The sequence below is a fragment of the Pan troglodytes genome, chromosome 19 (genome assembly GCF_028858775.2).
Source record: "Pan troglodytes isolate AG18354 chromosome 19, NHGRI_mPanTro3-v2.0_pri, whole genome shotgun sequence".
In the NCBI taxonomy this organism is placed as follows: domain Eukaryota; kingdom Metazoa; phylum Chordata; class Mammalia; order Primates; family Hominidae; genus Pan; species Pan troglodytes.
In genome coordinates, this window is record NC_072417.2 from 88,663,203 (window position 1) to 88,680,322 (window position 17,120).

Sequence of the window (17,120 nt, forward strand, 5' to 3'; positions counted from 1 at the left end):
ATCGCACCCCACTGCTCTAACAGCTGCTTGGCCTCCACCTCAGTGCCTCACCCCTTTATCAGCCTCCTGTCCAAGAGCCTTAAGGCAGAAGTCCTTCAGGTTCCCATAGGGATCAGAAATCAGTTCCTTGAATTGCACATCATAGAAGAGGTTGGCCCGGAAGCAGGGAGTCTTGAAGATGGCAACTGGTTTCTTCAGGTGCAGGGCAGCAAACACGTCCTCTTGGACCTGTGGGGTGGCTGTGGCGGTCAGAGCCACACAAGGGGCATGTCCCAGGCGGGAGCGCAGGGCACCCAGACGCAAGTAGTCAGGACGAAAGTCATGCCCCCATTGGGAAACACAATGAGCTTCATCCACCACCAAGTAAGACAGCAGGTGGCGGGACACCAGGGAGTTCAGGGTGGGCTGGAAGGAGGATGAAGCTGCCATCTCTGGGGTGATGTACAGAATCTTGGTCTGGGGCTTTTCTCGCTCCAGGTCAGCAAGCAGCTCCTTCCTTTCCCGTGCAGACAGCTTCGAGTTCAGGGAACTTACTCGTACCTTTAGGGTTAGCAAGTGGTCCACTTGGTCCTAAGAGAAGAGAAAGAGGCTGTAACTGGCCCTCAGGACTCAGGTAAACATCACTGCAAGTCCCTGGAGGATTTCCCAGTCATAAACTGTCCTCCTCCCACCCTCCAATATATCTTCTCTTTGCATAGAAGTAGTAGAGGTTGAATATCCTTTATCAAATGCTTGGGACCAAAAGTGTTCTAGATTTCAGATATTCCTGGATTTAGGAATATTTGCAGATTGCATATACATAATGAGATCTCTTAAAGATGAGACCCAAGTCTGAACATGAAATTCATTTTTTCTTTCACGTATACCTTATACATATAGCCTAGATGTAATTTTATATATTTTTAATAATTTTGACATGACGTTGTGCACATGTACCTAGAACTTAAAGTATAATAAAAAATATATATTAAAAAAATAATAATTTTGTGCATGAAAAAACAGTTTTGGCTGAGTTTTGACCGCAACCCATCACATGAGGTCAGAAAGGTGTGGAACTTTCCACTTGTGGAATCACGTCAGCACTAAAATTTTTTGGATTTTGGAGCATTTCAGATTTCAGATTTTTGCTTTAGGGATGCTCAATCTCTATGGAAGGTGAAGTGGTTTAGAGCACAGGCTCTGAAGTCAGACAGACTTCAGATTTAGATTTCATCCTGGCTCACTTAATCGCCACATGCTCGCTGGCTGTTTCTTACCCTCTGAACGATTTATACAATTCTATCTAATAGCATTGTTGTATAACTTAAAATTTACATCTGAGAGGTGAAATTAACGTATGTAAGCCGGGCGCGGTGGCTCACACCTGTAATTCCAGCGCTTTGAGAGGCTGAGGCGGGCCGATCACCTGAGGTCAGGAGTTCGAGATCAGACTGACCAATATGGTGAAACCCTGTCTCTACTAAAAATACAAAATTAGCCAGGCATGGTGGCGCATGCCTGTAATCCCAGCTACTCGGGGGACTGAGGCAGGAGAATTGCTTGAACCCGGGAGGCGGAGGTTGCGGTGAGCCGAGAACACGCCATCGCACTCAAGCCCGGGCAACAAGAGCGAAACTCCATCTCAAAAAAAAAAAAAAAAAAAAAAAGAAAGAAATTAATGTATGTAAAGCACTTAGCACAAAGCCTGGGACCTGGTGAACATTCACCAAGTTATTACTGTAGTTCCCTGTCTCTCTACCTTCCTTCATGGTGGATGGCTCCTACCCACACAGCCACACTTCCTCAATTCTGATTCTATCAGCCCATCTGCAGGCCTTAAATAGTCAGAACACCTGTAGAGCAGATGTTAATAAGGTCCCAGCCAGTTTCTCATCTTTTTTTCTGTTTCACATACTGTGCCCTTACCAAAATAAGCAGGACACCAGGGATTCCCCATATCAACTTAGCTATCTATCCATCTGCAACTTCTGTCTCAACATCACGAGTGCACGTGTGTGTATACATGAGACTGAGTGTATATGTGTGTACAAATACAGTTTCATACTCCTCTGAACAAAAAAATAACAAAGGAGGGTGAGGGACCTCAGAGGAGTCATTCATAACCTCCCAGAGTGATATGCACCAGTGGAGAACACTACATTGGGGAAATACAGAAACCCAATATAGCGAATGAGATAGGCAAATCATAGAAAATAAGAGGTAGGGGCGGGTGTGGTGGCTCACGCCTGTAATCCCAGCACTTTGGGAGGCCAAGGCGGGCGGATCATTTGAGGTCAGGAGTTTGAGACCAGCCTGGCCAACATGGTGAAACCTCATCTCTACTAAAAATACAAAAATTAGCCGGGTATGGTGGCGTACACCTGTAATCCCAGCTATATGGGGGGCTGAGGCACAAGAATTGCTTGAAGCCGGGAGGCGGAGGCTGCAGTGAGCCAAGATCGCACCACCGCACTTCAGCCTAGGCGACAGAGTAAGACTCTGTCTCAAAAAAAAAAAAAGAAAAAAGAAAAAGAAAAGAAAATAAGAGGCAAAAGACCAATAGAGAAGTGAAATTTCCAGCCTCAAAAAACCTTCCCCGAATCTTTTTGGGCTACCATCTTCATTGCCCTAAGCCTCACCTGAATCAAAGCAATGAGAGGAGAGACTACAATGGTGATGCCTTTGGCCAACAGAGCAGGGAGCTGATAGCATAGGGATTTTCCTGCCCCTGTGGGCATGCACACAAAGACGTCCTTGTTACCTGCAAAAATACAAGACAACAATATCTCAGTGCTTCCTGCCTTTTCATTGAAGTTGTTGAAAATTAAATGAGAATGTAGGAAAAGCACCTAGCAGAGTGTCTGGCACATGGGAGGGTCTCGATGTAATCCTAATTCCCCTCCTGTCCTTTCTATGAAAAAGGCAAGGATCCTGGGAAACTTGGATACATGCCCAAACCATTTCTAGTAATGGTTAAAAACAAGATTTAAAAAGTCTGGGTCAAGCGCAGTGGCTCACGCCTGTAATCACAGCACTTTGGGAGGCTGAGGCAGGCAGATCACGAGGGCAAGAGTTTGAGACCAGCCTGGCCAACATGGTGAAACTCTGTCTCTACTAAGAATACAAAAATTACCCAGGCATGGTGGCACGTGCCTGTAATCCCAGCTACTCGGGAGGCTGAAGCAGGAGAATTGCTTGAACCCAGGAGGCGGAGGTTGCAGTGAGCCGAGATCGCGCCACTGCACTCCAGTGTGGGCGACAGAGCAAGACTCTGTCTCAAAAAAAAAAAAAAAAAAAAAAAAAAGAAGTCTGAGTCTGCTGTGATATGGATGATTGAACTAAATAGCCATGAAAGCAGAGTACTGCTAGATGAGTGGGTACATCTGTGTAGACATGAGAGGACATTACTTAGAGGGCTTTTGTTTAGACATGTATCATTAATATTACATTGCTGCTCGCCTCTTGGCAACTTCCATTTGTCACCGTATCTCAGGTTTATAACATTATTACTCTTTCCTTCTCTATCTGGGACCAAGGCCACTCAACCTTCAACAAGGGAATTACCTAGGAGGCCAGTGACCGAGTTAAGTTACTCCTGCCACCCTCACTGTTGCTGTTCGTTTGTGTGTACAAACGAACAATAATGAGAATCTGAAGTGTTTTCAAAGACCATGTGTAAATCTAGCTATGAAATATAGACCAGCCGGGTGGTTCTGCCACTAAAACTACAAGCTTTGGGCCGGGCGTGGTGGCTCATGCTTGTAATCCCAGCACCTTGGGAGGCCGAGGTGGGATGATTGCCTGAGCCCAGGATTTGGAGACCAGCCTGAGCAACATGCCAAGACCCCATCTCTAATTAAAACAAATAAACGAAACTACAAGCTTTGACAACTCTAAAGATTTCCAAATCCAGTTATGGACCAAAGGTGAGGCAGTACGAAGGGTGAGGAGGAGGGTGTTCTGCCGCAGCGTTATGGTATAGCCAGCATAAATTTAAAGGAAGGTAGCTTGGTAATGTTACCTTTTACTACAGCCATGGTCGCACTCTCCTGTAAAGGCGTCTTAAAAGAGTCAAACCCAAAGACCTTCTTCAGCGTACTCCGGACTCGCCGCTCAGGGTCAAAAGGAAAGGTGGTATGGTGGCTGCTCATCTTAGCCAAGAACAGTGGCCAAAGGTTAAGGCAAAGGTAGTAAAAGGTTGCCACGAGAACCCTCTGTTTTGCATTAAAAATACAGATTATTTTTCTGTAACAATTTGCTATATTACACTTAAATAATGTATTATTTTTAAGTAATAAAGCTGAAGGTGAACTGCCTCAAGCAATACATTCCTGAGTAATTAACATCTCCACTTTTACGCTCAATGAAAATAAAAACATTGAACTATTCCAGGCCACGGTATAGCAGAGCTAGAAATCAGATCAAGAGAAGAAACATAAATGTCTTCAGAACAGCTTGGAGAACGGGGAACCGTTTTCCTAAGATCCACCACCTGCTCCTACTTCTATAAGCGCAACCACGACGACCGTGCTTCCACCCCGGGACCCCGAACCCCTTCTCCCGTCTTCCTGAGCCCAAGATCCGCAATTTTCTCTCTTGGCTGGCCGACACCTCCCTCTCTTCACCCTAAGATATCAGAACCGGCCGTGGTCCGCCCAAGAATTAAAGGCTGCTGGCTGGTTCCAGCACTGTTCGAAGACCCCTATACACAACCCCAACTCAGAGAAGCCAAAGCGCTGGTAATTGAGCTTTAGGCAGAACCCACGCAATCTTATATCCGTCGCGCAGTGATGACGTAGAACGCTGGCATGAGGGCGGAGCCAGGCTCAGGAAACTGCCGTTTTGATTGGTTTCCAGTGTGGCGCGGGGTCTCCTGGGATCCGAAAGAACCTGCCTTTCCGCCCGGAAGTCGGCGTCTTGAGTCATAGGAGTGAGCCACGCCCGAGCTGTGGGAATAAGATGGCGGGGAAGAAGAATGTTCTGTCGTCCCTCGCAGTTTACGCGGAAGATTCAGAGCCCGAGTCTGATGGCGAGGCTGGAATCGAGGCGGTGGGCAGCGCGGCTGGTAAGGCCCAAGTGCGAAGCTGGAAGGGGGAATCGGGTGTCTGCCCGGAATGCTGTACCCTCGCTGGGCGGGAGGGAACAAGATGGTCATTGTGCTCCAAGCACCGGACCCCGGAGAATGGTCCAGGGTCCGGGGTGAGATAGAGCATTAGAGACTGTGGACTAAGAATGAAGAATCTCCTTCCCGTTATTTCGATTAATTTGCCTAAACTTACTGAAAGACTCCGTGCCGGTTATAGTGATAGACAGAGGGATGGACGAAGAGGGAGCGGCTGCTCAGCCACTGCCTGTTTCCCCTGGGCTCGTTGTTTGATGAGGGAGAGCGATAAGTAAAACATACGTGGAAGATGGTAAAGATTGTGTTCGTTAACTTTATAACTTTTAGTTAGGAATGTGCCCTAAACACATCTTGGAGCTTTTAAAAACAAACGTATCTGATGCCCAAAGTGAGAGAACCTAATTCGGTAGAACTGGGGTAGGATGTGGGCATTTGTGAACTTTTTAAGGATCCCAGGTGATTTTTCTTATTTTGTGAGTTTTTAAAGCCTAACGGTGATGTTCTCCTCCTCAGGTTGAGAAGCACAATGTTAGATAATGGAAACAGATTTCTTTGGGAGAATAAAGAACAAGTTACCTAACAACATATCAGGACCTTAGCTTCCTCATCTGGAAAGTGAAGGGGATTGGATTAGGTTAGGTACTTCCATGTTTTGTGATTTTGTGTGGTCTCTTCCAGTCAGAAAGTTCTCTGATGGTTTCCTATGAACACTTTAGTGTTTATCTAGTGTTTATAGCATTAGAAACAGAATTTAGTACTCGGTTTTGTTCCCTGACCTTTTAATGATTTTATTCAGTAAATGCTGGCCTTCTCAGAGAGCCGAATCTGGGCCTATTGTAACTTAACATGAGATTTAGGTTCCCTTTGTATCTTCAGAGATAGTCTTGGCCACTCAAATCTCTGGACATTTTTTCTTACATTGTAACTCTTGTTTTTTTTTCTTGCTTTTTGTTTGTTTGTTTGTTTGTTTGTTTTTTAACCTTTCAGAGGAGAAAGGCGGATTGGTATCTGATGCCTATGGGGAGGATGACTTTTCTCGTCTAGGGGGTGATGAAGATGGTTATGAAGAAGAAGAAGATGAGAACAGTAGACAGTCGGTAGGTAAATCTCCCAGATCCAGAGCTACTGAAAGCACAATTTCATTTGTCAGATTTTGGAACTGTGCCAACAGTGTTCCATTTCATGGTTAGCTCCATCCCTTGCTCTCCCGTTTTGTTTTAGTATTAGTGGAAGAAACTGGATTGGATATCAGATCTGTTTGAAAATGTATTTTCACATGGATCATTTTTTATTAATCTTTGAATTGAAATTTGGGGGAAAAGATAGTGGATTATTTTATTTAACCCAGATATCAATGGGTGTTTTATGTTGATTTTTCCCTGTTTAAATTATTTACTCCATTTATAGCAGGCATTCATCCTAACTGGTGTATCATTTATATCTACAGTCAACTCTGCATTATTTTTAATCTTGGTTGGGGCTCATTTAAGTCTTCTCAGTTTATTAACAAGATAAGAAAGGAAAATTCGTTTTCACCTGCTTTTTCTTTCTTTTTTTTTTTTTTTGAGATAGGGTCTCACTCTGCTGTCCAGATTGGAGTGCAGTGGTGTGATCATAGATAGTTCACTACAGTCTTGAACTCCTGGGCGCAAGTGATCCTCCCACCTCAGCCTACCCAGTAGCTGGGACTACAGGTGGGCGCCACCATGCCTAGCTAACCTATTATTATTTTTTTTTGTCGGAATCTTGCTCTGTCGCCCATGCTGGAGTGCAGTGGTGCGATCTCTGCTCACTGCAACCTCCACCTCCCAGGTTCAAGCAATTCTCCTGCCCTCAGCCTTCTGAGTAGCTGGGATTACAGACACCTGCCATCACGCCTGGCTAATTTTTGTATTTTTCACAGAGACGGCTTCACCATGTTGGCCAGTCTGGTCTCTAACTCCTGACCTCAGGTGATCCACCCGCCTCATCCTTCCAAAGTGCTGGGATTACAGGCGTGAGCCACTGCTCCTGGCCGATTTTTAAAATTTTTTAAAAATTTTTTTGTAGAGACGGCGTTTCACTATGTTTCCCAGTCTGGTTTCAAACTTCTGGCCTGAAGCAATTCCCCTGCCTCACCCTCCCAAAGTGCTGGGATTACAGGTATGAGCCACCATCCCTGGCCTTCTTAACTTCTTTCTTGAAATTTTATTTGGCACTTTTTATAATGGTGCCCTTAGTTCTTGATCACAAATCTTGCCTGAAGTTCAGTAGGTGCTGGAGAAAGGAGAACCTGTGCTATTATTAACAAGAAAGTCTTTAGACACATAATCACCTGAGCAACATGAGCCAGAATTTAAGTTTGCAGAAAACGCAAGGAAATTGAGGTTGGTGCTTAGCATAAGACAGGCAGAGTTGAGTCTAGATGTCAAATCTGACTGCTTAGCAAGTTTTAATTAAATCACTTAAAATATATTATTTGTTTGAAATTTTTGTTACATGTTGGTATGTAAATGTTAGCATTAAAATTCTTTCCAGCCAAGCACGGTGGCTCATGCCTGTAATCGCAGCACTTTGGGAGGCTGAGGTGGGCGGATCACAAGGTCAGGAGATCAAGACCATCTTGGCCAACATGGTGAAACCCCATCTCTACTAAAAATACAATAATTAGCAGGGCATGGTGGTACGCACCTGTAGTTCCACCTACTCGGGAGGCTGAGGCAGGAGAATTGCTTGAACCCGGGAGGCGGAGGTTGCAGTGAGCCGAGATCACGCCACTGCACTCCAGCCTGGGCAACAGAGCCAGACTCCATCTTAAAAAAAAAAAAAATTATTTCCACAACAAACAGAAATGCGTTTTGTACATGATGCATTTTGGGAGATACTTTCATGCCTTTAGCCCCATCCATTAATACTGATAATTCAGAGTTGACTGAAATTATTCAGAAAAGTTTTGCAAGTTGTTTTCTGACTTTTCTGAAGTACGCACATTCTGGCTTAATATTCATAACTCTTTTCTTTAGTACGTTTGCATAATGTGTTTTTGAAGTGTTGTTTCATATTTGCTTTGCTTAGAATTTTCATCATGTTTAAGCTTCATTTCATATTTGAGTAAAATCCTCTCATCAGATCTTATTGTAGAGATTCTGAAATGTGATTGTATTTGTCTGAGCTCCATCTCTGTTTATTTGGCATGACTGATTTCATTTTAAGGAGATTATGGAGATTGCATTTAAAGCCTTGGACTCACTGGTACCTTACAGGACAGTTAAGTCTCCAAATCATGAGTCTAGTTCAAGTCTCTCGAGTGGTATTTATATTAATATATGGAGTGCTGTGTAATGTTTGGGCTGAAATGTAGCTTTGTTGAAAATAGTAGTTTCAAATGAAACCATTTTTTCCTGGGTATTTAGTTAAAGGCTTCTGTGCATTGGGAGTGTTCTGGGTAGTGGAGGTGATGTGGATTTAGCCAGCTAATAAGGTAGCTGGTCCAGCATCTGCTCCTGATCTTTGACCTTCATAGCATCAGCGTTAGCGTTCAGTGGAATGGCGGGCTCGCTTTGGAGAATGCCTTACCGTGTGTGATCCTTTGTGTCAGGCTGACCTCATCTGGATAAGGAACAGGACTGGGTAGAATGGATCACTGGCAGTTCTGTGAGCACTTAGGTGGAGGCAGAGCCCACTCAACTGGGACTCCTGAAAGGTTGGGCATTGCCCTTTAGTCCTGCCTTTCCCAGGTCACTTGCTCAGGTTGTTTGATGCCTACCTTCCTGTGTTGATGTTCGTGCAAATGCTGGTTGAGGTGCTGCGATACAGCTGTGTGTAAGCCTTGGCACTTGGTGTTGAACACTGTTAGAGTAGGTCCGAGTCTGATATACATGTGTATATGAAAAGGAAAGAAGGCTCATAATCCTGATTTGAAATAACTGATACTTCAGTGGAAACACGATGCCTGTTTTATTGTGTGGCCTGATCTTACTCTTTCCTAAAACATATTGCAAGCCTTCTCCATTTTTATGTATGTGACTTTTAACTCGGGCATCTTCATTGATGTGGACTGTCTCACCACTAAAGTAACTTGACTTTGAGCTGCTGATGCTTTTTTGTTTTTTGTTTTTTTCCCCTCCAGAATATCTCTTTTTCCCCTTATTTTTCTCTGGTTCTGAGTTATATGGTAGGGGAGGGATTCTTGGTGGGATGACCCCAGCTGGGTAAATGGGCTGTTTGCTCCGGCCCCTAGTTATGCATGTGAGACTCCTCAGGCCCGCTCCTTTAAGCTTAATCCTCTAAATTCTTTGTCTTGTAGGAAGATGACGATTCAGAGACTGAAAAACCTGAGGCTGATGACCCAAAGGTATTTGGTGTTGGCTGTGGTGGGTGGCTGGATGCAAACAAGGTGTTTGAACATTGTGGCTCAGTTCGTATGTTTGGTCAAGATCTGTCCCACTGACAAACTGTGCAACTGTGTGGACATTTTCTGGGATAAAATAAGCTTTATAAAGAAAGAACCTGGAGACGACTCAGGAATGAACAAATCCTGAGACACACTGGATTTCCAGCCTTTCAGATTGTGCCATATCTCCTGACTAGAAAGGCGAGAGGCCTGGCTGAGGCCAACAACCCACTTGCATTCTGCATCCCAGATGGGGCTGTAAGTGTCACTGCCCTGCAGGTGGATTAGTCTGTTTCTAGACCCAGGAAGGTGTAAGGGCCGCCTCGCGTGCTTTGGGTTCTCTTTAGTCATCTAGAAGTGAACAAGAGTCTATAAGAAGGTCAGACCAAAATGAGGCCTCTCCCCAGCTCTCAGGGATGGTGGGTCTAATTCTTATTTTCCTGGGGCTGTGTCCATCCACTTTTGGGCAAGCTGTACAGAATGGTCTTTTTCGGAACAACATAACTATTCTCATAGTTTCATCCTAGTAGCAGCCAAGAGTAATTTGTAGCAATTCCTATCACATTCCATAATGATCTGTTGTGAAGGTTAAGACACCCTTGTGTTGGTTAAGCTGCTGTGCTGTGCATTGGCCATTAGAAATGTGTACTTGCTGAAGAGTCATTTTTTATGAGGAAAAACTTCCCCCCTGTACCCCCAAAGAAAAAGACTTAATTATATCACTATAGACCCGGGGAATAAGGACCCGTTTTGCAGTTAAAAACTGATTTGAGGCCAGGCGCAGTAGCTCACGCCTGTAATCCCAGCACTTTGGGAGGCCGAGGCGGGAGGATCACTTGAGGTCAGGAGTTCAAGACCAGCCTGGCCAGTATGGTGAAACCCCGTCTCTACTAAAAATACAAAAATTAACTGGTGAGACTGGTGGGTGGTGCACACCTGTGATCCCAGCTACTGGGGAAGCTGAGGCAGGGGAATTACTTGAACCTGGGAGGCAGAGGTTGCAGTGAGCCACGATCTGCCAGTGCACTCTAACCTGGGCAACAGAATGAGAATCTGTCTCAAAAAAAAAAAAAAACTGCTTGGAAACCAGCTGTAACTTTCAAGATGACCTAGTAAAATTTAGGAAATTTATGCCCAATTATAATCTAAAACAGTAATATTCTTGAAAATATAGTGTGAGCTGTTCCATATTTGAGCTGATTCTGTGATTGGATAGAACTGTATGTAGCCACTAAAATCTTGAGAGGTTGTGAGTGAGAAAGATAAGAGTGTGTTTTACCAGGAAAGAAAGTTTTGGCACCAGCATGCAGGAGGGAAAAAAAAGAACCCCTGAAAACTGTAAATGCAACCTGCTTTCTATGCTGAGTGAAAAACCTGGAACCCAGGCCTAAGAACTCGCGCTGCCTGAGAACTGGCAAGATGGTATGGGCAGACCCATGGCCCCATAGTTCAAAGTCAGTCACAGCTCTGCTCGGGCTTGCCGAACAAAAACACTCAGTAGTGATAATCTTCTCTGCCTAGTATTTAGGGTATATAGGACTTGGAGCCTGCATGTAAAACAAGCCCAGGGAGCCGTTAAGTGTTTGGGTTTCAGTTGTGGAGGGAAGGGAGGATCTGGGTCCTAGAGTCTTTCTGGGTACAGTTGCAGCCTTTTCTTAGGGCTGGAAGGCCTCCTGGGGAAGTTGACTGGAGAGGAGGGTACATAACACTTAACGGTCACCCCTTCTAAAATACTGTAATCCAGGCAACAAATCCTTGGGGAGATGACAGGGCTTTGTGAGTCAGGGTAAGGGCCACATGAAAAACAAAACAGACTTTACTACTGTCTGGTAGCAGTCACTAAAGAACGGGGTGGGAGGGACCCAAAAAAGGTGAAGCTGGGAAGATTGTGGAAATGCCTTTTGTGCTCAGGCTCCCCTTCTCAGCCCCACATCACGGCTGACAGCCTCGTCATTCCTGCCTGCTCCTTGACTGATGTGCTTCGCTGTTCCTCATTCACTCATGTGCATTTCAAGTTTTACTGTGGAATGAAAAGTTTTCATGGAATAATTTCTGTTCCTCTTGAGGAGCCCTCAGAAATCAGAACACAAAATCCAACCCTCAAAGTCACTTCATTTAGTTCTTTTGGAGGGTGATGGAGAAGAGTTTAGATAAAGCTTGCCAGCTTCAATGTTCTGCAATCCCCAGTGGCTGCCAGGCCTTTAGGAGTCCTCGTGGCATCTCCAAGGACTACAAATGATCCCCAGCATGAGTCTTCTGTGATACTCTTATCTTAGTCCTGGCCCTGTCATCCTTCTGCTTGAGCTGGCCTCAGACTCTCTTCCACATAGCAACATGTACCTCAAATCCAGAACTTTCTGGCACATTTACATTTTATTTTTATTTATTTATTTTATTTATTTTTTTGAGACAGAGTCTTGCTCTGTCGCTCAGGCTGGAGTGCAGTGCTGTGATCTCGGCTCACTGCAACCTCCGCCTCCTGGGTTCAAGTGATTGTCCTGTCTCAGTTTCCCGAGTAGCTGGGATTACAGGTGTGAGCCACCATGCCCAGCTAATTTTTTGTATTTTTAATAGAGACAGGGTTTCACCATGTTGGCCAGGCTGGTCTTGAACTCATGGCCTCAAGTGATAGGCCTGCCTCTGCCTCCCAAAGTGCTGGGATTACAGGCATAAGCCACTGTGCCCAGCCCACATTTTTTTAAATTGATGTGTAACAATATTTTTTATATTCAAAACCCTTAATTTTGGACATTCTGCTTTAAGCATATGAAGTTTTTTTGTTTGTTTTTTGTTGTTTTTTTTTTTTTTTGAGGTGGAGTCTCCTCTGTCACCTGGAGTGCAGTGGTGCCATCATAACTTACTGCAGCCACAATTTCCCTGGCTCAATTAATCCTCCCACCTCAGCCTCCCAAACAGCTGGGACTACAGGTGTGTGCATCACACCTAGCAATTTTTTTTTATTTTTTTGTAGAGAAAAGGTTTTGCCATATTGCCCCGGCTGGTCTTGAACTCCTGGGCTCAAGTAATCTGCCCACATTGGCTTCCCAAAGGGCTGGGATTAGAGGTGTGAGCCACCAGGCCCAGTGCACATGAACATAGGAAGTTTCTAACAATAGAATATGTTACAAGTGTGGATCTTTGTTAGAAGTGTTGTTTAACAATTAGATTACTGTCATAATTGTCATCTCCACTAGATGGCATTCTCCTTTCTACTTTGGTTTTTTGTTGTTTTTTTGTTTTGTTTTGTTTTTGAGTAGGAGTTTCGCTCTTGTTGCCCAAGCTGGAGTGCAATGGCGCAATCTCAGCTCACTGAAACCTCTGCCTCCCGCATTCAAGACATTCTCCTGCCTCAGCCTCCCGAGTAGCTGGGATTACAGGCACATGCCATGTCGCCCAGCTAATTTTTGTATTTTTAGTAGAGACGGGGTTTCACCATGTTGGCCAGGATGGTCTTGATCTCCTGACCTCGTTATCTGCCCACTTCAGCCTCCCAAAGTGCTGGGATTACAGGCGTGAGCCACCTTGCCCGGCCTCTACTTTGGTTTTTTAAGATCTTTTAATTTTTTTCAGTAGTTCTCAAAACATTTAGGTTTCTTTACACAATTAAAAATTGAGGATCTCAGAGTTTTTGTTCATTTTGGTTTTATCTATTGATGTTTACTATTTTATAAGTTAAAACTGAGAAAATTTTAAATTACTTATTTTAAAATAACAAACCTGGGCCGGCCACAGTGACTTGTGCCTGTAATCCCAGCACTTTGGGAGGCCGAGGTGGGCAGATTGGTTGAGCCCAGGAGTTTGAGACCAACCTGGGCAACGTGATAAAACCCCATTTCTATAAAAAAAATACAAAAATTAGCCAGGTGTGGCGGTGCATGCCTCTAGTCCCAGCTACTCGAGAGGCTGAGGTGGGAGAATCACTTGAGCCTGGGAGGTAGAGGTTGCAGTGAGCTGTGATCTTGTCACTGCACTCCAGCCTGGGTGACAGACTGAAACCTTGTCTCAAACAAACAAACCTATTACATATTAACATAAATAACATTTTTAGAAAAAATAAGTATTTCCAAAAAAATGTTAATGCAAAGAGTGGCACTGTGTCGCCACTTTACAAATCTCTTTAATGTCTGGCTTAATAGAATATGGCTGGGTACATATAACTGCTTTTGCATTCAGGTAATTATAGGTATTCTTCTTTGATACTTCATCAAAACTCAACAGGTGATAGTTTCCTTGAAAGGTTAGTTACATCATGGAATGCAAAGCCTTACCAGTGAACTCTGCATTCTGCTTCCCTAAAATCCACTGGTCTCTCTTGCCCTTTGAATGGATCTTTTACCCATACATGATTTGATATCATCAGGCTCTGGTGATTTGAAAATTGCTGATGTACTGAGTTACGCAGATCTAAATGTTGACACATTTTGTTCTGTCATACCAAAAAAGTAGTATTTATTAGTGACATCACTAATCTCATCAGAAAATCATTAAATGTTAGAAACCTTTTAGCAAGCCCACAATAAGGAGCAATACATTTTTTAAGATAATGTGTTTCTAATAATTTTTGTTTGAAAGCATGAATTTATCATTTTCAATATGTGCTATCAGAGCTTTCCTTGAAGTAACAGGCTTTGGTCTTGAGAAAATGTCTGCCAAATACCCAAGTCCAGATAACTAGTTTGTCATTCTTTGAAATAAAAATGGTGTTTCCTGAAGAAAACTGTCAGTTCAACTGGTGACTCAAATAATCACAAACGGTAGTCCATCCTTTTCCGTGGCTTCAGTAACCTGAGGTCAGCTGCAGTCTGAATATATTACATGCAGTAAGCTATTTTGAGAGAGAGTTCACATTCGCATAGCTTTTATTACAGTATACCATTCTAATTGTTGTTAATCTCTTACTAGTTTATAAATTAAACTTTATCATAGGTATGTATGTATAGGAAAAAAACATAGTATGTATAGGTCTCAGTACTATCAGAGGTTCAAGGCATCTACTGGGAATCTTGGAACGTATACCCCAGGGATAAGGGGGCATTGCTATGTGTGCTTTTCCCTGAGACATTTATCTGACTTTGTTATGCAGCAGAAGTATTTATGCATGCCTCTCATGTCATTGCCCAGAATATTAAAGAGATGTATATTCAAATGTCAAGATGTCATAAAACTAATCATTTTTACTGTCCTGGCAGAAAACTTTTTTTTTTTTTTTTTTTGAGACACTCACTCTGTTGCCCAAGCTGGAGTGCAGTGGCACAATCTCGGCTCACTGCAACCTCTGCCTTCCAGGTTCAAGTAATTCTCCTGCCTCAGCTTCCTGAGTAGCTGGGATACAGGCACGCGCCACCATGGCCGGCTAGTTTTTGTATTTTTAGTAGAGACAGGGTTTCACCATATTGGCCAGGCTGGTCTCGGACTCCTGACCTTGTGATCTGCCTGCCTCAGCCTCCCAAAGTGCTGGGATTACAGATGTGAGCCACCACGCCCGGCCTATGGCTGACCATTCTTAAGTGAAACTGGCTTTTTTTTTTTTTTTTTGGAAACGAAGTCTCGCTCTGTCACCCAGGCTGGAGTGCAGTGGCGCAATCTCAGCTCACTGCAGCCTTCACCTCCGAGTTCAAGCGATTCTCCTGCCTCAGCCTCCCGAGTAGCTGGGATTACAGATGTGCACCACCATGCCTGACTAATTTTTGTATTTTATTTTTTATTTTTTTGGTAGAGTTGGGGTTTCACCATGTTCGTGAGGCAGGTCTCAAATTCCTGACCTCAAGTGATCCACCCACCTCAGCCTCCCATAGTGGTGGGATTACAGGCATGGGAATCCCATGGGATTGCACCCAGCCCTTTTTTTTTTTTTTTTTTTTTAAATCAAACGGCTACAGTTTGGTGCTGCCGCCTCAATTTGTTCTAAAGGCTAGCAGTTTACCCACCATTGCTTGTGCAAAGGTCAACACGATGAAAAAGACAAATAATGACTTAAAACAGTTTTGACTTTGCAGACCCCTTAGAAAAACTACTATTATTCTAAAACAGAAATCATGGGTCAGTGATTCAGTAGTTGTTTGAGAACTGTTTTTATTGCTCTCAAAATGTCCTTTAAGTTGTTAGCCTTATGGGGTCTTGAGCCATGTTGAGGGTGGGTTAGTATTCAGAGTAAGATGATTCAGCCCTGGCATGGTGGCGAGGAGTTCAAGCTCTGGAATGAGACTGGGGTTTTCTTGGGGAAGTCCTTTAACCTCAGTTTTTCTCATCGCGAAAATAATCATCATAATAAAATCTGCCTCATTTATTTTAAGGTTCAACTAAGTAAAAATAAAATGCAGTTGTCCCTCACTATCTGTGGGGATCCCAGGACCCCCTCCTCAGATGCTCAAGGTTCTGATATAAAATGGTGTAGCATTTGCATTTAGCCTTGGGAATCCTTCTGGATACTTTAAATCATCTTATGATACTTGATACAATGTAAATGGCTGTGTAACTAGTTGTTAGACTGTGTTGTTTAGGGAATAATGACAAGCAAAAAAGTCTGACACGTTCAACACAGACACAATTTAAAACACACACACACACACACACACACACACACATACACATATACACAATTGGAGGTGAGTTCTGGCCATGGATTCAGAACCACAGATCCAGAGGGCCGGCTGTACTTGACTCAGTATGTCTGGTGTGTGTGTGTTCAGTAGCATTGGCTGAACTGACCATCACTTCCAGTTCCACCTGTGCACACTTCCCAGGCTGGTCATACCATGTTGTCGGCCTGTTTTGGAAGAGCAGATTCCATGTTTTAAACTGGAGTGCTCTCAGAAGAGCAGTCATAAAGGTGAGGGGACTCAAAAGCACATCACCTGAGGGAAAGGTAGAGCTGGAAGACAGAAGACTCGGGAAGAGCCGGGGTTGCGCTCTGGTGTTTGAAGGTCTGCTGAGGGAAAGGCTAAGGCAGCCTGAGGCAGACCTGAAGCCGCGCGCAGAATTCCACAGAAGTTTACCTTCACATAACGAAGGACCTTTTGTGATCTCCGGCCACAAGTGGGTTGAGCTGTTTCATAAGGTAGTGAGCTCCCTGTTTCTAGAGGTTTTTCAGGCAAGTTTTTTTTTTTTTTTTGAGACGGAGTCTCGCTCTGTCGCCCAGGCTGGAGTGCAGTGGCTCGATCTCGGCTCACTGCAAGCTCCACCTCCCGGGTTCACGCCATTCTCCTGCCTCAGCCTCCCGAGTAGTACCTGGGACTACAGGCGCCCGCCACCACACCTGGCTAATTTTTTGTATTTTTAGTAGAGACGGGATTTCACCATATTAGCCAGGATGGTCTCGATCTCCTGACCTCGTGATCTGCCTGCCTGGGCCTCCCAAAGTGCTGGGATTACAGGTGTGAGCCACCATGCCCGGCCTTCAGGCAAGTTGTAAGAAACGACTTGTCATCAACATCATAAAATCTGTTGGTAGAGGTTGGATTAAACTCCAAGGAGTTCCCTGGGAACCCCCTAGGAAAGGACTTGGGCATTATACATAAGCAAAGTTGAGTATTCTCTAACTTTATTATCTGATGACTTTAAAATATGCACAGACTGGAATTGCCCTGGTTTTTATTGCTCTGATGTTTGGGGTTACCTGTGAGCACAGAGTCCCATGTTTGGGAGCGT

The 17,120-nt window shown here is 44.1% G+C and overlaps 2 protein-coding genes across 22 annotated transcripts in view; one reads left to right on the forward strand and one right to left on the reverse strand.

The window, feature by feature from the left end:
- RECQL5 (RecQ like helicase 5) overlaps positions 1-4,781 on the reverse strand; it is a 40,557-nt gene extending 35,776 nt beyond the window's left edge. For 4 of the 8 annotated variants that reach the window (XM_009433296.4, XM_054670677.1, XM_054670676.1 and 1 more), the window contains exons 1-3: positions 4,001-4,756; positions 2,619-2,740; positions 52-570 (exon numbers count right to left, since the gene is read on the reverse strand). In XM_009433296.4, the coding sequence (XP_009431571.2) occupies positions 52-570; positions 2,619-2,740; positions 4,001-4,130 (771 nt within the window). In that variant the 5' untranslated portion in view covers positions 4,131-4,756. Of the gene's footprint in view, positions 1-51; positions 571-2,618; positions 2,741-4,000 lie in introns of all 8 variants that reach the window. The other 4 variants (XM_063799281.1, XM_063799280.1, XM_063799283.1 and 1 more) reach the window with 2 other exon arrangements.
- A 3-nt stretch (positions 4,782-4,784) lies between these two features.
- The window catches only part of SAP30BP (SAP30 binding protein), a 40,612-nt gene continuing 28,276 nt past the window's right edge, over positions 4,785-17,120 (forward strand). For 2 of the 14 annotated variants that reach the window (XM_063799287.1, XM_063799285.1), the window contains exons 1-4: positions 4,880-5,044; positions 6,089-6,198; positions 7,151-7,243; positions 9,387-9,434. Coding sequence is in view for 10 of the 14 variants with exons in the window: in XM_054670682.2 (XP_054526657.1) it covers positions 4,939-5,044; positions 6,089-6,198; positions 7,151-7,243; positions 9,387-9,434 (357 nt within the window). In the remaining 4 variants the exon portion in view is untranslated. Of the gene's footprint in view, positions 5,045-6,088; positions 6,199-7,150; positions 7,244-9,386; positions 9,435-17,120 lie in introns of all 14 variants that reach the window. The other 12 variants (XM_054670681.2, XM_016930885.4, XM_054670682.2 and 9 more) reach the window with 11 other exon arrangements.